General features: G+C 54.4%; 1 protein-coding gene across 1 annotated transcript in view; it reads left to right on the top strand.

Annotated features, from left to right (window-relative positions):
- Positions 1 to 11,614: 11,614 nt before the first annotated feature.
- The window catches only part of CACNA1B (calcium voltage-gated channel subunit alpha1 B), a 196,512-nt gene continuing 186,894 nt past the window's right edge, over positions 11,615 to 21,232 (top strand). The window contains exons 1-3 of the mRNA XM_082628592.1: positions 11,615 to 12,053; positions 13,010 to 13,131; positions 16,598 to 16,737. Of these exons, the coding sequence (XP_082484718.1) occupies positions 11,768 to 12,053; positions 13,010 to 13,131; positions 16,598 to 16,737 (548 nt within the window). The 5' untranslated portion in view covers positions 11,615 to 11,767. The remainder of the gene's footprint in view (positions 12,054 to 13,009; positions 13,132 to 16,597; positions 16,738 to 21,232) is intronic.

The raw sequence follows: 21,232 nt of genomic DNA, 5'->3' as shown, positions 1-21,232 counted from the left end.
CAAAGGAGGACAGATATGGGAGTGGGACAAGGCCCTGTGTTCACGAGGTGGCCGCCACCACTGGCTGAATGACTTGTAAGGTGAACGTGGTGATGGAGAGTTAGAGGGGCCCAAATATCTTTATTTTTTAAAAATTGTTTACACTTTTTAAATTTTTTTATTGAGGTAAAATTCACATAACATAAAATCTACCATTTTAATCATTTAAAAATGTACAATTCAGTGGCTTTTAATACACTCACAGTGTTGTTCAACCATCACCACTATCTAATTTCAGAAAATCTTCACCCTAAAAAGAAACCCCGTACCTATTACCAGTCACTCACCATTCTCACCTCCTCCACTGGCACCACTAATCTCCTTTTGTCTTTGGATTTCCCTATTCTGGAAACATTTCATGAAGCAGAATCATTTATTAGGTGGCCTTCTACGTCTGGCTTCATTTACTTAGCATGATGTTTTCACGGTTCATCCAAGATACAGATGGGATTAAATGTACCAGGATTTTATTAGATTTTATTATATGGTGATGAATATACATCATTATTATTAGAAATAAATTGGGAAGGAGTGAGGAAAGGCTGGCAGAGCTGTCAGACTATGATGCAGCTCTAACTCCTAGTGACGAGAAAGGGACAGAAGGCTGGTGGGAACATCCTGATCACCGAGCAGCTACTCTGACTCGGTAAAGCCACTGCAGAGTCCAGGACCCTCAGCACAGGAGCAGCAGTGGGCTCCGCACAGCAACAGGCCCTTTGCCAATCGTGCTGCGGGGCACATTTTCACGGCAACCACAACTGTCTAAAATAATAATAGTGTAGTGCGCATGTGCGTGTGTGTTTTTAAAGAAAGGCTGAAAATTAATCATCCAACTGAGAGAGCAGATAAACCTAAAACAAAGGAGAAGAGAGGGAAGATAAAGATCAGATATTAATGAATAGAAAACAAACATGGCGACTTCCCTGGTGGTGCAGTGGATAAGAATCCACCTGCCAGTGCAGGGGACATGGGTTCAAGCCCTTGTCTAGGAAGATCCCACGTGCCGCAGAGCAACTAAGCCCGTGTACCACAACTGCTGAGCCTGCGCTCTAGAGCCCGCGAGCCACAACTACTGAGCCCACGAGCCATAACTGAAGCCCACGCGCCTAGAGCCTGTGCTCCACAACAAGAGAAGCCACCGCAATGAGAAGCCTGTGCACCGCAACGAAGAGTAGCCCCTGCTCACCACAACTAGAGAAAGCCCGTGCAGCAATGAAGACCCAATGTAATCAAAAATAAATAAATAAATTTATTTAGAAAAAAAGAAAACAAACATATGATAGAGACAATCAGTGAAGCAAAAAATTGGTTCTTTGACAAGATTAACAAAATGGCAAACCTCGGCAAAATTGAGAGAGGGGGAGGGGGGAGAGAGAGAGGGGGAGGGAAGAGAGAGAGGGAGAATACAAAGGGCATACAGCCACAGTACAACATAGATTAAAAAGATAGCATGAACAACTTTAGGCCAATACATTTCTAGAAAAGTATAACGGAACGAACACTGACCCAAGAGGAAATAGAAAACCTGAATAGTCTATGACTCTTAAGTAGTCAGCAATTAAAATCACAAAGAAAACATCAGGCCCAGTTAGGGAGTTCAGCTGAACTTTCAAAATACAGATTCTCTATAGAAATGCTCCCCAAGGCCACCATAACCTTGATGCCAAAATCTGATAAAAATAATGCAACAGAGGAAAACCACAGGGCAATGTCATTCAGAGACCTACCTGCAACAACTCGACAGATTATTTGTAAATCAAATTTCAATAGTGTATAACAACAATAATCAGTCATGACCACATTTGATTTACCACAGGAATGAGAGGTTGGTTTAACTTTAGGAAATCAGTTAGCATAAGCCACTACCCTAACATAAAGGAGAAAAATATGATCATCTCCAGTGCAGAAAAATGATTTCATAGAATTCTGCATCTATTCATGATAAAAGGTCCTAGACGTTAAGGCTAGAGGAGCATTTCTTAACCTGGTTAGGGGGTATCTATTTTTTTAAAAGAACATAGCAAACCTCATAATGGTGAAAGGTTGAAAGTATTTTATTTAAGATGAGGAACAGGACAGGGTGCCCACTGTCCCATTTCTGGACTTCATTGTACCAGTTAGCACAGGAATATAAGAAAAAGAAGCAAAACATCTAAGAATTGAAAAAGAAGAAATAAAACATTTTCCAATGTTATCTACATAGAAAACAAAGACATCTAACAGTGAATTATTAACCAAAAAATTTAGCAGTATTGCTATGTGCAGAGAACTGCGCAGAATGCGAGCAACAGAAAATGTAACTAGGTGGATCCCTTCATTATAGTGTGAAAACATGAAACACCTAGGAATAAATCTCATATAAATGTGCAGGACCTTTATGGAGAAAATTATAAAACTTTACTGAAATAAACTAAATGCAGATATATATTTTGCTCATGGGCTGGAAGTCTGAGTATCACAAAGGTGTAATTTGCCCCAAATTGACCTATTGATTCCATGCAGGTTTTGTCAAAAGCCCGCTGTATGTGTTTGTATAATGCGACAAGTTGATTCTAAAAATTATGCAGACGGGATTCCCTGGCAGTCCAGTGGTTGGGACTTGGTACTTTCACTCACTGCCTTGGCCCAGGTTTGATCCCTTGGTCAGGGAACTAAGATCAGGCAAGCCGCACAGCGGGGCCAAACAAATAAATAAATAAATAACAATTATACAGACAAATAAAAGGTAAAGAATAGCACAAATTCTCAAGAAGAAAACCAGGTAGGAATATTACCTTATTGTAAAGCTTTAGTAATTAAAACAGTGTAGTATTGGCACAGAGATAGACAAATAGATCACCTGAGCAGAATTGAGAGCCCAGAAACAGACCCATACGTTTACAAAGTTTTGATATGTGACAGGGCTGACTTCGCACTGGGGAAAGGATACCTTTCAAAAATGATGTTCTGACAATTTAATTATATAAAAAAACAAAGTGGACTCCTGCCTGCCTCACTTCATACAGAAAAATCAGTTGCATCTGGTTTAAAGTGCAAAAAGCCAAAAATGCAAATTTTAGAAGAGAAGACAGGAGACTATATTCTCAACATTCCAACAGAATATACAAAATGATATCTTCACAATGATAAATGAAGGAAGAATTTTCTATGATTCAAAAAGCACAAAACATAAAGGAAAATTTGAATATATTTAGATACATTATAATTAAGAACTTCTGCATATCAGAGATTTTGCAACACACATATCTGACAAAGGTTCACACCAGAACATATAAGAACTGGTACAAGTGAATAAGAAAAAAGTTATCCAGTTGGAAAGTGGACATAAGATTTGAACAGGCACTTTGACCAAGAGGAAGATTAGATAAGTAATAAATATATGAGAAGTTGCTCAGCTTCCTTAGTGATCAGGGGAATGCAGATTAAAAGCCATAGTGAGATGCTTTAAGTATCCACCAGGTTGACAAAAATATCAATCACACCAGAGTGTTGGGAGAGTGAAGCCACTGGGACCTGTGAGCTGTTGGGGAGTGTGATCGGCCCACTGGCACTGATGGGGTGGCATCAGTCTCACCTGTGGCCCAGATACCAGGAGAACTAAATTGGATGTTCACTGCAGGACTGTTTGAAATAGCAGAAAATGTAAAGCAGCACAAACTTCCATCAAAGAAGAATGGACAAATAAATTGTCACACCAAAGACTAATATGTGTGGTGACAACAAATGATTCACATATGTGCAATGACGGGCACACTGTTGAGGAAAAGCAAGTTGCAGAAGGATATCTACAACTCAGTTCTTTCTGTGTATGTGAAGGTAAAAGTGTGTAAAACTGAACAGATATTGTGCAGGGGTACAATAGAGAGAGGATCGTGAGTACAGGATTCAGGACTGGGGAGGCCTCTGTGGGAAGTGGGGATCTGGGAGGGGCACACGGGGGCTTTGCAGGATCTCCTGGGTCTGTTTCCTGGGCTGGCTGGTGGATGCACAGGAGTTTGTGGTATTGTTGTTCCTTAAGCCTTATACATATTTTATAATATGCATGTGCTTATTGTTTGATTTTAAAAAGTAAATACGGAGGTGGGGGCCATTAGGTAGGGTGTCAGAAACAGGTGGCAGGCTGGAGAGATGTATGGGGCCCTAATTCAGAAGTGGGGGAGCTGCCCAGTGTTTGAACGCTGTGGGGATGCACATAAGTTGGAAGTACAGGGATCCCTCTCCTTCATGGAGCCATTCCTGGCCTCCTATACTACTTACCCTTATTGTTTTGAAAATTAAGTGTCAATTCTATATGAAAATGAAAAATTACTCCAAGTTTTCCCTGCCCAACTCTCCATATGGGAACCCAACACCTAGTGGCAGAGGTGGGACTTAGAAAGGGAGGTATATCCCATTTACAATAGCATCAAAAACAATAAAACACTTAGGAATAAATTCAACCCAGGTGAAAGAACTGTACCCTGAAAACTATGACATTAATGAAAGAAAGAAAGAAATTGAAAGAAATTGAAGAAGACGTAAATAAATGGAAAGACACTGCACCCCCCCCCTCCACTGACCTCCTGTTCATGGACTGGAAGAGTTAATATTGTCAAAATGTCAACTACCCAAAGCCATCTATAAATTCAATGTAATCTCTATAAAAAATTCCAATGGCTTTTTTGGTAGAAATGGAAAAAACTGTCCTAAAATTCATATGGAACCACACAAGACCTTAAGTAGCTAAAGCAAACTTGAGGAAGAATAAAGATGGAGGCATCACACTTCCTGATTTCAAGCTATACTACAAAGCTACAATAATCAAAACAGTATGGCACTGGCAAACAAGCAGACACGAAGACTAATGGAACCAAATCAAGAACCCAGAAATAAACCCATGTGTATACGGTCAGCTACTATTTGACAAGGGGAAAGGATACTTGAGTACTCAATGGGGAAAGGTTAGTCTCTTCAATACATGGTGTTGGAAAAGCTGGATATTCACATGCAAAAGAATGAAAGTGGGTCCCTATTTTATACCACTCACAAACATTAACTTGAAGTGAATTAAAGATTTAAATGTAAGACCTGAAGCCATTAAACTCCTAGAAGGAAACGTAGGGGAAAAGTTCACTGACACTGGTCTTGGCAAAGGTGTTTTGGACATGACACCGAAAGCACAAGCACCAAAGGCAAAGATCAGCCAGTGGGGCCGCGTCCAGCTAACAGGCTTCTGCACAGCAGGGAGACCATCAACACAGTGAAACGGCAGCCTACAGAGCGGCAGAAAGTATGTGCAAACCACAGGTCCACGTAGGGGTCAACATCTAAAACATATGAGGGGCTCACAACGTGGTAGCAAACACCAAAAACCAAAAACAAACAATCCCCCAAGTAATCTAATTAAACGATGGGCAAAGAGGGGCTTCCCTGGTGGCGCAGCGGTTGAGAGTCCGCCTGCCGATGCAGGGGACACGGATTCGGGCCCCGGTCCGGGAAGATCTCACATGCCACGGAGCGGCTGGGCCCGTGAGCCATGGCCGCTGAGTCTGCGCGTCCGGAGCCTGTGCTCCGCAACGGGAGAGGCCACAGCAGTGAGAGGCCCGCGTACCGCAAAAACAAACAAACAAACAAAAAATGGGCAAAGGACCTGGCAGACAGTTTTCCAGAGATGATATACAAATAGCCAACAAGTACATCAAAAGATGCTTAGCGTCACTAATCATCAGAGAAATATACATCAAAACCACCGTGCAATATCTGCTAGAATACCTATCATCAAAGCTATCATGAAAGAACCTAAGTGTCCACTGACAGATAAATGGACAAAGAGGAAGTGAGATATGTATACACTGAAACGTGCGAAGTACGTTCAGCCATAAAAAAAAGCGGCGATCCTGCCATTCATGACAAAATGGATGACCCTTGGGGGCATCATGCTAAGTGAAGTAAGACAGAGAAAGACAAAAGCTCTATGATCTCACCTATATGTCAAATCTAAAAGAAAGCTGAACTCAGAAACAGCAGAATGGCGTTGTCAGGGGCTGGGGGTGGGGGAAATGGGCAGATGCTGGTCAAAGGGTACTAACTTGCAGTTATAGGTTCTGAGGATCGTATGTACTGTGTGGGGTGACTATAGTTAATAATACTGTATCATGTACTTGAAAGTTAAGACCGTAGATCTTAAGCCTTCCCCCCTAAAAAAAGCCCAAAAGGTAAACTATGAGAGGTGATGGATGATGGGTGTGTTAAATGACCTTATTGGGTCATCATTTCACAATGTGTACATGTATCAGATCATCACATTGTGCACTTCCAGCTCACACAATGTTGTATGTCAACTGCATCTCAGTAAAGCTGGGGAAAAGGGGGGAGGAGCTGAAGAGGTGCTGGAGGGGAAGGTGGGCAAGGGGCCTCCCGACCTCTGGGAACGGGCCAGGGGCCGAGCTTCTAGGATAGTGGCAATGCCATTGCCAGCACGCAGCAGGACCAACTCAGGCCCCCTGAGGACTTCTGGGGCACAGTGGGTGATACCCGTCTGCCTGGCGCGTGAACTTCTGCAGTGGCTGGAGCCTCGTGGGGGCGTCCCCGGGGGTTCGAGGTGAGTAGGACAGAGGGGGAGGGACCACGGACCCCCCTGCCAGGAGGGGTTGGCGGGGGCAGGAGATGCTGAGGTCATGGGTGGGGAGCAAGCCCGCTGGAGGCCAGGGAGGAAGAGAAGTGTCACTGGGGGAACCAGCTCAGCCCGGGTCCGTGCCCTGCAGCCCCCGCAGCTCCTTGCTCCCCTGGATGAGCCTTCACACCTGCTCCGCCTTCTGCCAGCCTCAACGCCCCTGCTCACTCTCAGCTCTGATCTTGCCTCTGATTTCAGTGAGAAAGTCACAATCCAGAGGCGGTCCTCCTCCCCCCGTTCACCCACCAGCCTGCCTGTGTCTGCGGTCACGTCCTCCGACTGCCCTTCCTCTCAGCGAACAGGCTGTCTCATGTCCGACGGCCTCTGACCCAGACCGGGCAGCACATCCTTTCTTTTGCATCTGGAACCTGTCTTTCTATTGAGTCGTTCCAACTGGCACACAAAGTCCAGTAACATCCGCTTCCTTAAATAACCCACAAAACTCCCTTCATGGCCTGTATCTCCAGCTATTGTTCCACGTCTCTGCTTCTTTGCAGGAAAACTCAGCCAACAGGCTCTGTCCACCTGCTGTATGTACTTCCTCATCAGCCATTCTCTTTAATCCACTCCCCTCAGGCTGTTTCCCACTCCTCTATGGAAACTGCTTTTCTCAAGGGAACAGGCACGTCTCTCTTTCATGCCAGTGATTGAATGTCGGTCCTCATCTCTCTGGATCTCTCCACAGCATTTGGCAGATAACTGACTTCTCTCTGGACACACGCCCCTCCCGTGGCCCTGGAACACTGGACTCTGCTGTCCTCCCCTCTGAGGGCTCAGGCCGCTCCTCTTTCTCCCTGTCATCTACTCGGTCTTGCCGAGCACCCCAGGGGCCTCTTCTCTCTGTCTACACTTACTCCCTCAGTGATGATGACTGCTGATTCAGGCAGGGGTCTGGCATGTTTGAAGGGACTACCTACCATGAATTGTGCAGTGAAACCTTGAGGGAGAGGACATTGCAGAAACAAGGGGAGGGCACAGAACCCTGGGCCTGGAAGGAGAAAAAGGAGGGTGGAGAGGGCGCCTGACAGGAGCTGGGACCTTCATTTAGGGCTTACAGCCCACCCCAGGTGGTCAGTGGGAGGGGCTGGGATATAAAGACCCTGACTTCAGTCTTTCCTCCCTCCAGGTGCTCACAGTAGGCCCAGCAGAAGCGGGAGCCAGAGGTCAAGGGAATGAGCTATGTGGTCTACATGTAACTGGGCAGGACCCTGTGGGCTTTTCCAACAGACCACCCTGTGTCCCCCGCCTCTTGTTTGTAGAAAAGCTTTAGCCTCCTAGGCCTTCTCCCATATCCAAAGAGCAGATTTAATCAGAGAAGTGAGAAAATGCAGAAACAAAGGAAAACAGACAATAATAGTTCAATCATAGAACAAAGTCAAGGACCTTAGTTTCTCCTCAAGGGCTATAGATAACATCCTGAGCTGTACCCTTGGGCTATTTTGCAGCTACTAAAACCCCCACCAGGTGGGAGAGGTTAAAGGCATGCTGCCCACCAGCACAAAGACCCCAGATCCGCTGGAACCAGAAGGTTTATTATGCTAATTCTCAAAATACCATCTGGTTACCTCACCACCAACCAATCAGAAGGACAAGCTGGTCACGCACCCGCCACCTTCTCCCTTTGCCTTGCCTTTAAAACCCCTTCCCGGAAAGCCTTTGGGGAGTTTGGGTCTTTTGAGCATAAGCTGCCCATTCTCCTTGCTTGGCCCCATGTTGGATGCCTTGGAATAAATGCTGCACTTTCCTTTACCACAAGCCAGTGTCAATAGATTGACTTTACTGCGTGCAGCCAGGCAGACCCAAGTTTGGTTCGGTAACAGGTCAGCACACGGCACAAAGTGGGAAGGGTGGAGAGGGTGGGAGGGTCAGACAGGAATTATTCACACAGCTTCCAGATTCACGTCTTCAGCTGTGACCTCTCCTCTGAGCTTCCCTTGTGATATCCAACTGCCTACTCAACATCTCCACTTCTATGTTAAATGCAGAATCCTGCGACCAGCAAGCTCTTCCCTCGTCTCCTGTCTCAGTAAAGAGCATCAGTCCAGTTGCTTAGGTAAAAAACTAAGAGCCTCCATTTTCTCTTTCACATCTCACAACGGACACATCAGCACTTCTGTCAGCTCTGCAGTAGGGCCACTGTGCATCATGCCCCTGGTCCAAACCACACCACCTCTCTCCTGGGCTTCTGTTAAAATCTCCCAACTGGCCTCCCCAGTTCTCTCTGTGACAGGCCTATTGGCAGCTTCCCCTGCAGCCTTCCCTTCCACTCCCAGCTAAGTGAGCCCTGATTTTGTTTGGAGCTACTGTTTGCCCACCTCCGTGGATGATGGCAGTCCTAGTCCTCTTTTCCATACATTCACTTCCCCATCCTCTTGAAGCCAGGAATGGTACATGGCCCAGGTCTGCCCAATGGAGTTTAGAGAGAAATTTGCCGGGGAGCCTCTGAGAAACCTTTCCTTTGTTATAAAATGATGTTGTATGTTTTTTTTTTTTTAATGGATGTCCTTACAGATGGCCAATAGGCACATGAAGAGATGCTCAGCATTGCTAATTATTAGAGAAATACAAATCAAAACTACAATGAGATACCACCTCACACCGGTCAGAATGGCCATGATTAAAAAGTCCGCAAATAACAAATGCTGGAGAGGGTGTGGAGAAAAGGGAACCCTCTACACTGTTGGTGGGAATGCAAATCGGTGCAGCCACTATGGAAAATAGTATGGAGCTTCCTCAAAAAACTGAGAATAGAGTTGCCATTCAGCAGTGGGACTGCCAGCAGTCCCAGTCCTGGGCATATATCCAGAGAAAACCATAATTAGAAAAGACACATGCACCCCTATGTTCATAGCAGCATTATTTACAATAGCCAAGACATGGAAACAACCTAGATGTCCATCGACAGATGAATGGATAGAGAAGATGTGGTACATATACACAATGGAATACTACTCTGTCATAAAAAGGAATAAAATAGTGCCGCTTGCAGCAACATGGATGGACCTAGAGATTCTCATACAAAGTGAAGTCAGTCAGACAGAGAACAACAAATACCATATGACATCACTTATATGTGGAATCTAAAATATGACACAGATGAACTTACCTATGAAACAGAAACAAACTCACAGACAAAGAGAATAGACTTGTGGTGGCCAAGGGGGAGGGGTTGGGGGAGGGATGGACTAGGAGTTTGGGATTAGCAGATGCAAACTATTATATATATGTATAAATGAACCACTTTTCTCTATAGCAGAAACTAGTACCACATTGTAAATCAACTATACTTCAATAAAATAAAATTTAAAAAATAGATGTCCTTTTTACACCTGCCTGTTCCTTCCTATCTGAGATGGTGGTGTAAAGACGTGATGTCTCATGCTATGGCAGCCACCTTGGGCCATGAGGCGACAAGCCTGAGGACAAAAAGTGCAGGTGGTGACCATAGGGAGGAAGAGGGATAGGAAGAGTCTGTGTTCCTGAAATGGCGTACTTTATGACCTAGTAAGTGAGGTTAAAACTTGTATAGTCACCGACACCTGGGAATTGGGTTGCTTACCTCTGAATACATCCTAGGTGATGCACACACTGTACCCCTGCAGTCTGTTCCCCAGCAGCCAGAGGGATCCTTTTAGAACAGGAGTCAGATGACCACCTGTCTGCTCAGAACTCTGCTCTGACTTCCCATCACACTGAAAACAGAAGCTGGAGCCCAGATCTTGGCCTGCATGGCCACCCCAGGGTCTCTGCACTCAGTGTCCTGTCTCACTGTACAACATTCAGGTCCACTCAAGGATCATTTCCTGAAAGTTGTCTTCCCTGACTGGGTGCTAGAAAAGCCGCTCCGCCCCCCCCCCCCCCCCCCCGCCCTGGCATCCTTATCTCCTTGTTCTGTTTTCACAGCGCTGCTATCTGGTGCTGCCGGCAGTATCGATTTGCTGTCCGCGTGCTGGTGGAAGGGACACTCGGCTTACCTCCTCTGCCACTGACTCCGGAAAGGCTTCTTATTGTGAACGTTGTGAGGACCAGATGAGCAAATCATGTGTGAATCGAGTAGAACAGTGCCTGGCACAAAGTAAGCCCAGTGTGAACATTGCCATTCCTTGTATGAGAATGTCTGCTCCATGAAGGCAGAGCTGGGAGCCTAGCGCCTGGCATCTAATAGGTGCTTAGTGGAGAGGCTGGTTGGCTGGCTGGATGAATAGCATACAACAGGCTCTCTTTAAATTTTTATTGAAGGGATGGTGGAACGCAGGAATCTCTGAATTGAGGTTTTGGAGCTGATTCAGTGTGTGGTGATGGGGAAGTCCAGGATACGATTGAGGGCGGAGGGGCCCCAGGACAGAGCTGTGCGTCGTGAAAACCCAAGACCAGGGAGTTGAAAGCATCCTCTATACTGATGTCGAAGACCCCGAAAGGATGGCAGGAGAGGGCCAGGAGCCAACATCTTCTTGGAAGAGGCCGGTGTCCGCAGCGAGGGGGAGGGGAGTGGGCGATGTGGCCGCTGGGAGGAGTGAGGTGTGGAAAGAAACGTGGGGAACTAGGGGCCTCACCCTCCCCGCTTTGGGCTACAGCGTCTCGCAGCTGGTGATGCCTCCTGGGGGGAAGGAGGGGTTCGTTTGTGCCGCTCAGCAAGCCGTCGAGGACTCCCAGCCCCGCCCAGCTCCTGGCCTGAGCCTCCCAGTTCAGCATCTGGCCAGCGGCCGGCCGGGCGCGAGGCGGGACGCGCGGAGGGCGCACGCGCACCGCTGCCGCCCAGCCCGGGCGCAGCCCAGGAGGACCTGAGGGCCGAGGCGCAGCCCCCAGGGCTGGCGGCCGGACCCGGCAGGGGGACGGGGCGGGGGCGGCCAGCTGGGGGCGGGGCGGGCGCGGATTGGTCGGGCACTGCCACGTGACCGGCCCCTTATAGGGCGTGGTGCGGGCGGCACTGTCGGGTGCGGCGGCGGTCGGCCGGGCGAGGTCCCGTGTGGGTCCGGCGGCTCCGCGGCTGCTCCGCTACGAGCGCCAGGCGCGCCCCGCGCCCTCCCATCTCCGCGGGGCCGCCGGGCCGGGGGATGCGCGCAGCGCCTGGGAGCCATGGTCCGTTTCGGGGACGAGCTGGGCGGCCGCTATGGGGGCGCCGGCGGCGGGGAGCGGACCCGGGGCGGCGGGGCCGGCGGGGTGGGCGGCCCGGGCCCTGGGGGTCTGCAGCCGGGCCAGCGGGTCCTCTACAAGCAGTCGATCGCCCAGCGCGCGCGGACCATGGCGCTGTACAACCCCATCCCGGTCAAGCAGAACTGCTTCACCGTCAACCGCTCGCTCTTCGTTTTCAGCGAGGACAACGTCGTCCGCAAATACGCCAAGCGCATCACCGAGTGGCCATATCCTGCCGGGGGCCGGGCCGGGCGGGGACCGGGGGCCGCCCGAGGTCGCAGGGACGGCCACGGGTGCGGCGTCGGGCGTCCGCGCCTCGCCGGGTCTGGGAGGGGCGGCCTGGGCTGGGGGCCGGGGCGGGGGCCGGTCGCGTGCGGCGCCCAGTGGCCATCTTTTCCGGGGCTGGAGGAGGGTGCGCCCTGGGGAGAGGTGCATCGGGTCGGCTCGGCGAGGAGGGGGCGGGGCGGATTCCGGGCCCCCTCCGCGCGCAGCGTGTGCGTGCGTGTTTGTGTGTGTTTGTGTGTGTGTGTGTGTGTGTGTGTGTGTGTGGTCGTGGTGGCAGCGGCCGCGGGAGCGGGGTGGACGCTGGGCGGAGCCCCCTGCCCCTGGGCTCGTCCCTTCGCTTCCACGGTCCGGGCGCAGAGCTCGCGGCCAGCCTGGAGGGCACCCGAGGGCGAATCGGTGTCTGTGTAGGTGTGAGCACCCGAGGGACGCGAGCCCGTGTGCGCGCCTGGCTGCAGGTGCCTGCGTGTGTGCGGGCATAGCATGAACCCGGTGCTGCGCGTGCGTGCGTTCGGGACTCTCGGTACATGTATGCTCACGTGCCTGTGTAGGTACATGTGGCTGCGTGTGTCTTTAGGGGGGAGTGTGCGCCTGCGCGGGGTCCTTCCTCCAGCCGCGCGCTGGGGGCCCGCAGCCCCCTCCCTCGGGGCGCGGGAGCCGGGCGGAGCCGCGGCGGAGGCGCTGTCCGCGGTGCTGACGGCCGCGGGGACGTGCTGAGGGGCTGGTGGCCGCGACTGCGGAGGCGTCCCTCGCGGCGGCCCCGAGGATGAGGGCGGGAAGGGCGGGGTGGACTCCGGACCCGGTCATTCTCAGCCCTTCCGGAGGCGGCCTGGCCCCGGCTGCTGCACTGCGCGCTGTCGGCCTTGGCCTCCTCGCCTCTCCTCTTTGGCGCCTCCCGGCCAGTCCTTAACCCACGCACTCCGTTTGAGTACATGATTCTGGCCACCATCATCGCCAACTGTATCGTGCTGGCACTGGAGCAGCACCTCCCCGACGGAGACAAGACGCCCATGTCTGAGCGGCTGGTGAGTGCGGTGGCGGCCGGCCTGAGGGCGGGGCGTGGGGTGGCGGCAGCTTGTCTGATTCCACGACCCTTTAAGGATCCGTGACTGGGCGCAGCTTCCTCGGGCAGTGTAGTCTGGGCAGTTCCCCCACCTTCAGTGGAGGAAAAGGATAGAACCCGGGCAGCTGGCACTTCCCTGAAGGGCCAGGAGAGTGGGATAGCCAGCTCAGCCCCTGCTGGGGAAGGATGGCTCGAGAGGGGCCATTTTAGCCAGCAGCTGCTCTGCCCAGTGTGCCACTCGCCACCCCTACACCTGTCCAGTCCACACGGACTAAGAGACTAAGAGCTAAAGCTGGGGTGTGGGAAGGGCATTCATAATGGCCCAGGTTGAGGAGGGTCAGGCTCCGGGAGTGCGGGGGGGCTAGCTGCCCACCCTTCCCTGCAGGGCTGTAATAGTCTTCGGCCCCCGGGTGCAGCCCTTGGTCTCGGGACCGTCAGCCTCTCCTCCAGAGCTGTCTCCCCTGGCTCTGCTTGGAATCCCTTACCTGTGGCCCGCCACTTCCCGTGGGAAGCACTCCTTCCCAGCCTTTCTTCCCAAATGCCCCGAATATCGCTTCCACCCACTCTTGCCCGGAGCTCCCCAGACCCCTGTGGTTTCCCCTGTTGGAGTACAGAACCCACGGGAGCCAGGATGCCAGGTCAGGGTGTCTGGAGGTGCTGCGGCAGGGGGAAGGGTGCTGCTTGAGGAGGTGAGCCCCATTTCAAGGGTGAGGTTATGTCCCCTAGCCCCAGCCACCCCTGCTGCCCTGGCCCCTTTGCCTGGGCTTGATGTGGGCTCCCAGGGGCCTGAGAGACTGAGCTTCAGAGCAGAGAGAAGGAAGAGCAGCCGCGGGGATTGGAGAGGGAGCCTGGGGCCTGGTTGGAGAGCTGCTGGAGGTCCTGAGGTCCCCGAGGAGGAGACACTTCTAGGGGCACCGGGCCGCCAGAGGCTGATCCCTCTCCTCCACACCCTGGCAAGTGACTGGTTCTGTCCAAGCTCCTTCCCTGACTTCAGTGGAGAGAAGCGTTGATGAAACAGGGCCTGTTCAGTGCACTGCGTAGGCCTTGGACTCCAGGCAAGGGGTGGGGAAGGGGAGACAGAGTAAGGCTGCCCTGGGGGTGCTCTCAGTTGGGGGTCACCACCAGAAGGCAGGGGAGTGACAGCCTGGTGGTCAGCCAGGAGACGGGGGATCACGGGGCAGTTGTTTCTCCAGGCGCAAGGACGGCCAGGAGGGGTTTCTGCCGTGGGGCTCGCGGGAGGAGGAGTGCGAAGCGCAGCACAGCCGGGCGGAGTGGGCTGGGGTCCCTCTGCGCGACTCTTGCCCAGGTGTGAAGCCCAACAGGGTCCCTCGCCTTCTTTGGGCCCCAGGTTCCTGCTGGTGTTGTGGGCCCCTTGCCTGCCACATGCTTGGTGGTGGGCGTCCACTCTGGAGGCCGGAGAAGAGGGTGAAAGTGAGAGGGAACTGGGGTTTCTGGCAGGGAGCCTTGAACGCCAGGCCACAGGGCGTGGTCACATCCCTAAGGAAGTCCAGCACGGGTGGGGCCAGAGGGAAACAGGCCCTGGGGAGGGGTGCGGGGGGCAGGGAGGCCAGTGTGCAAGCAGCCAGGCTCCGGCAGCAGGCTTGAGTAGGCCAGCCGTGTGTCCAGCCACGTCTGAGCTCCTGCCTCACAGGTGAGGGAGGGTTTGCTTTGTGGTGATGGGTACACTTGAAGGAGTTGGGGGCTGAGCTGTTGGGAGAATAAGCAGAATGTGCCCCCCTGGCGGCCTGGAGGCCCCTGAGATGGATGGGAGGCCGGACACGGCGGGCCTGGAGAGCAGGCACCCTGTGGCCCCAGGGCTCAGGTCTGGAGGCTGGTGCTGCTGCCAGAGGCTGGGAGGGGGCCGTGTGGCGCAGGGGCAGCCTGGCCTGGGGTGGGGCCTCCACAGCTCCCTGTCTCTGGGGGCTCCGCTTCCCATACACCCATCAACTTCCTGAGTGGCCTTCAGCTGGAGCCCTGGGCTTGCAGTCTCACCCCTGCCCTGAGCCAGCCCTCAGCCAAGTGTGATCAAGGGTGGGGCTGGGGGAAGACCTGTGAGGGAAGGTCTGGGGAGGGGCCCTGTCCTGTCTCCTGGCGCTGGCTTGCTCTCCTTCTGTGTATCCAGAGGCTTCTGTGAACATCTGTTTGCTGGGGCCCAGCTGTTAACCCAGGGCAGCCTCTTCTCTCGGGGAGAGGGGACCCTCCGACTAAACCAGACCAGAAGCCTCCGGGGAATGGTCCTTCGTGAGTCAGCATCAGGGCAGTAGGAGAACTGGGCCACCATGGACGCCAGGCTGAGGGTTCGCCAGGTCAGAGGGAGAGCCCTGGAGGGCCAGGCTTCTCCGGGGAGGAGGGCTCAGGCCGCTGGTCCTGAGTGGGAACTGGCAACACCCACAGGGAACCAGTCTGGCCCTCCCCTCCCCTGCAGCCCCGGGAGGCTGGTCCCTGGCCCCTGAGGCTCGACCCCTTCCTGGCAGAGCAGCCTTCGGAGAACAAGTCCTCCTGTGGCTCCCATAGTCCTGAGGGCAGGACCTTCCCGCTGCCCCTTTGTCCACTTTTGTGTCCGTGGTCTGCACTCAGGCTGTTTCTCATGCTGACCCTCCCCGTGTCCCCTTGGTCCAGCTTGCGGGGTCACCTGCACAGAGGCTCTGTCTGCCACCCTTCCCAAGTGTGTGATGCCCCTGGTCACTCTCCACACCGTCTGTGTGTGTCTTCTCCCTGAGTCCACGCAGCTCGTCCCCACCGTGCTCGCCACCAGGGGGCCCGGCCCGTGTCGGCCCTGCCCTGTCCCGTCCCCATCCTTTTGCTCACACTGTTCCCTCCACCTGGAATTCCTTTCCTTTTCGCCCAGCTGGATGCCTCGCCCTCCAGAGGCTCCCTGAGGCACGGCCATGCTTGCTCCCACCAAGATGTGCATGTTTTGATTATGCAGAAGGTGTGTGTTGAAGGAATGCGTGGGTCCTGGGCTGTCCTCTAGGGAGTTGGACCGTTGTCCCCGTAGCGGTTCGAGCTCAGGATCAGACCCAAGTCACCTCTGGGTTAGGATTTGTCTCTGCCTCTGGCAAGCTGTGCGTCTCCGGCCCAGTTCCTGACCTCTCTGTGCCTCAGTTTCCTCTAGGATGGGGATGATAATAGTGCTTCATGAACGTGGGGTGTTACAACGAGGATTGTCTCAGTGATGGTGGGAAGCCCCCCAGTATTGTTATTGTTGTTATAGCTTCCCCTGCTGCAGGGCTTCCGGGGTGGGAGCCCCCCCTTCCTATTGTGATTGGGTGTCCCTGGCCGCGGGGACAGGGCCACCTGCCCTGTTAGGGGACCTCGACAGAGGTCAAACAGGCCCGTGATGCAAGAGCCGAGTCTGTGGGTGGTGGGGTGTTTCCTCGCCTGCCACGCCCCAGGCGGTGGTGACCTTGCTCTGCGCTTCTCCTCAGGACGACACGGAGCCATACTTCATTGGCATCTTCTGTTTCGAGGCCGGGATCAAGATCGTTGCGCTGGGCTTCGTCCTGCACAAGGGCTCCTACCTGCGGAATGGCTGGAACGTCATGGACTTCGTGGTGGTCCTCACGGGGTGGGTGCTGGGCCCGGGGTGCCCTCTGTGAGGGGCGGGGGCGGGCACGCTGGAGGCCCCGGCTTTGGGGTGGTCCTCACGGGGTGGGTGCTGGTGGGACGGGCATTGTTTCTCCCCAGGAGGTGCCTGGGCTGTGATCTTGGCTGAGGGGCCGTCGACGGTGCTCCGTCCTCGGGTGAAGCTTGCTTACAGAGCTGCCGGTGCCGTGGGCAGGTTACCAGGGCAGGGGAGGGCTCTGAGCCTTATTCTGTAAATCCTGGGCTCCAACCTTGCCTCTGTCGCCCCGTGATCTGCGGGGCACGTTTGTGCGTTTGAGTCTCCTGCTGAAGCGTTCTCGGACACTGCTTCCTGGAGCTGTGCTTGGATGAGGCTGCGCCGGTGTGTTGTCACAGTTTCTGGTTCCAGGAAGGTGCTTAATCAGTGTGTCTGCCACCCACTTTCCTTCTCAGACGGACCCTAACAATTGCCAGCTTGTGGTTTCCGAACAACCCAGGAGATCCAGAAAGTCGACTTGGGCTGGGCTGCGTTGGAGAGCGGGTAGAATGCCCTGCTCTTCATCATGGAGGCCCCAGCCTTCGGGGCCATAGTGTTTCCATCTGCCTGATGGGTATTCAGGGCCTCTGCCCTGTTCCTCTGGCCAGTAGGCTGAGGCTGGGGCTGAGCTGCTGTTGCTCTGGCTCTCGGCTGGGGTTGGGGCTGAGCGCCTGGGTGTTCGCTCCACAGGACCTGTTTGCACAGCTCAGGTCCCAGAGGCCCCGCCCCGGCAGACTGCAGCCACGCTTTCTGGGACCTTGTGGTCCCAGGGAGGCTCGGAGCCCCACTGTGGCCCAGAACACTCCTTCCAAGGGACAGGAGGCTGTGGCCAGGTCTCTGTCCTGTGCTGCATGTGCGGACGAACAGACTTGGCTACATGGCCTCTGGGCTCCCGCATGAGGCCCCCCTCACCCTCCCCATCGTGGGGGGGGCCTGCCCCTCTGTCTGCTCGAACTGCTGGTGGCTTGGCCCCAGAGGTGCCTGCAGCATGCCCGGCATGGGCCAGAGTCGAGGTGGCCTCGCCTTCAGAGGGTCTCTCCCTGGAGGTGACGGAGGGGCTGGTGGGCCTTGTGCCTCAGCTTCCCTTTCTGTCTTTGCACCTGTGGCACCAGCCTGTCACCGGCTCTGGTGGGATGGGTGCCACTGAAATCGGATATAATAGGCTTTCTGGGCAACTTGCTGTTTTCCTTTCATTTTTCCTAATGATGGAGAAGGGAAGGGAGTGGGGAGCCTTCCGCTGGGAGCCGCGCGGTTCTGTGGTATGGTGTGCGCCGTCCACACCCGCCTGCTGCCCTCGGTGGCGGTGGCAGCGGGGGCTTTTACAGAAAGCCCTCTGAGGTCCAACCGATGTTGCTGGTGGGGATCTGGTGGTGGACACGGCCCCTCGGAGGGCAGGGTGCTCCCACAGTCCAGTGGGCACCGTGCGTGCTGTCGAGGAGAGTCGCTGGCTGTTCACATCTCTCTTTCCCTCTAGATGTGAGTCCCTGAGGATAAGAATGGCATCTTATTTTTCAGGGTGTCCCCAGAGCCTAGCTCTGGTAGGGCCCCCAGGAGGGTCAGGGAGCATCTGCTGAATTAATGGGCTATTGAAGCTGGGGTGCTCTGTGCTTGGGCCAGCGGGGAGCTGGGCGGGGTGGTGGGACCCTGCCTCTGGGGATGCTGTCCATGGAGCTGAGGGTTTGGACTGCTGGGAGCAGGGCGGGGAGGCAGGAGCCTGCACCGAGGCCTGGGCAGGACCCCTGGGTCTTCCAACAAGCATGTCCTGGTTCCAGGTCCAGGGAGCCGCGTCCCCCTGTGAGGGCCAGGAGGGACCTCCAAGGTGGCTGTGCTCTCTTGCCATTGACCACACTGTCTGGGGCACAAGAGAGAATAGGATGGGCTCACTTTCCTGGGAGCCCCAGCAGGGGGATCCCAAGGGTCCCGACACCTTAACTCTGCCCCCAGCCCAGACTTGGAGATCCCGACCTCAGTCCGTCTGTTTCTCCACCTCGTCTTTCCTACCTCTCCTTGCCTCTGTCTTTTCTTCCCGTGGGCCTCTCTCCTAGCCCGCCAGCCTTGTTTCTGTCTCCTTTCCCTCCCTCCCTGTCTCCTTGTCTTACTCTCTTGGTCTTTGTCTCCCCATTTCTAACCTTCTCTGCCTCACTGACCCTTTATCTCTTCTTTGCCTTCTCGGTATTTCTTTGCCTCTCGACGTCTCTGTATCTCCGTGTCTTTTTGCTTTTTCTCTCTCATTCTTCCTCTGTCTCTGTCTCTTTCTGCCTGTTCTGTGTCTCTCATCCGGGTCCTGGAGTCTCTCCTCTCGCTGGGAGTTGGCACCAGTGGTTTCCAGGCTCCCTCTCTCTGCACCTTGTCCCCAGGGGTGGCGCTGGGTTGGGAGGGGAGCCCCCAGATGGCGGGGGTGATCTATGTCCCAGAGTCACGTGCGGGAGCTGCTCTGTTGCTCCTGCTTGCAGCACCCAGGGACTCGTGACCTGTGTGTGTACTCATGTATGCGTGCGCATGTGCGTCTGTGCATGTGTGTGCACCTGTATGTATGTGCATGTGTATGTGTGTGTGGTGTGTGATGGAGGGAGGCCCTGGTCCATTTTGGGGTGAGTGCTTGCCCCAGGGAACCTGGGGAAGAACTCCTAACTCTAAGCCCTCCTGAGCTGAGGTCCCTGTGGGTAGCCATGGCAGGGGCGGGACGTTATTTCTCGGTCCCTTTTTAAAAAATTAATTAATTAATTTGTTTATTTTTGGCTGCGTTGGGTCTTCATTGCTGCACACGGGCTTTCTCTAGTTGCGGCGAGCGGGGGCTACTCTTCTTTGCAGTGCGCGGGCTTCTCATTGCAGTGGCTTCTCTTGTTGCGGAGCACGGGCTCTAGGCATGAGGGCTTCAGTAGTTGTGGCGCACGGGCTTAGTTGCTCCGCGGCATGTGGGATCTTCCCGGACCAGGGCTCGAACCAGGGTCCTCTGCATTGGCAGGCGGATTTTTTTTTTTTTTTTTCCCGGTACGCGGGCCTGTCACTGCTGTGGCCTCTCCCATTGCGGAGCACAGGCTCCGGACGCGCAGGCTCAGTGGCCATGGCTCATGGGCCCAGCCACTCCATGACATGTGGGATCCTTCCGTACTGGGGCACGAACCCGTGTCCCCTGCATCGGCAGGTGGACTCTCAACCACTGCGCCACCAGGGAAGCCCGGCAGGCGGATTCTTAGCCACTGTGCCACCAGGGAAGTTCCCTACTTTGTTGTTTTTAATTAGGGTTGACTTAATTGGTGCTCAGAGGGCCGGAGGCCCGTGGTGGGGAGGGGAAGGGCTCTGGCCGGGGAGGCCCTGGTGCTGACTTGTCCCCAGAGGCCAACTGGGCTCCCTTCTACTTCTGAGGCTGGCACGCAGGTTGTGGGAGGGCCCTGATGGAACGAGGGCCCCTCCCTGCATCAGGGAAGCCTCTTCACCTCACATACTCACCTGTAGACTGCGCCTGGGTGCGCTCTTGGCGTTGCAGGGGCACAGCGTCTAGTCCTGGCCACGGAGCAGCTGAGGGGCTCCTGCCTGCCGCCCTCTGTCCTCCATCCTGTCCACGCGTCTCCAGCTCCTTGAGCTGCCCTCGCCTGGCACTGCCCCGCCCACTCAGCATCCCTTGATCACTCATTTATTCAGATTCAGTGAGCCTTTGCCCGGTGCTGAGGACACAGCAGTGAACAGGACCCCCAGGCCCCTGCCCTGTGGGCTGCGTTTCTGGGGGACCCGGTCTCCCTGCCCCACTCTGTGTCCTCTCGGTGCACAGAGGGTCGGCAAGGGCAGGTCACGGCCACATCACGGTGCCTGGGGGCAGGTGTGCCGTGGAGACCACTCGTTCTGTGACACCACCGTGCTTCATTCATCTTCCCATGTAGGACGGGGGTTAAGGAGAACAGGGTGTGGACTGGGAGGCTGTTGCTCAGTGTCGGGTGGTCAGAGAAGACTCCGTAGTGAGGTGAATTTTGAAGGATGTGAGGGGATGAGCCATCTAGATATTTGGGGAGAGGTCTTGGCTGGCGGTGTCAATACCAGGACACAGGTGTATCCATGGCCTTCAGAGCCTGAGACCAGACAGGATCCCCAGGGGATGGGGAGTTTGGAGGAGAAGCTGCCCATGACTGAGCCCTGGGACCCCAGAGTTGATGCTTTGGGACTGGCCAGTGAGGTGGGTGGGGACGGTGTTGAGGAAGGAGAAGTGTGCTCTCCTCGGGCAGGAGCGAGGGGAGCATGGACGGCTGAGTGCAGCGGTGGGCGCCGTGCAGGTGAGGGGTTCTCCCGAGGGCTTGCAGGGGAAGGCCCCACGGGAATGGGCAGGGTCCGTGGTGAGCACCTGGGGCAGCTCTTCCACCTTTGAGGGAGTTTTACAGCAAAGCCGGCAGAGGACTGGGCAGTGGCAGGAGGGAGGGGCGGGGCAGAGGGTTTTATTAGGTGGGGGCCGGAGCCTGTGTGCAGACGGGCC

Source organism: Mesoplodon mirus (genome assembly GCF_964341445.2).
Source record: "Mesoplodon mirus genome assembly, chromosome: 1".
In the NCBI taxonomy this organism is placed as follows: domain Eukaryota; kingdom Metazoa; phylum Chordata; class Mammalia; order Artiodactyla; family Ziphiidae; genus Mesoplodon; species Mesoplodon mirus.
This window is presented reverse-complemented; position numbering and strand designations above follow the sequence as displayed.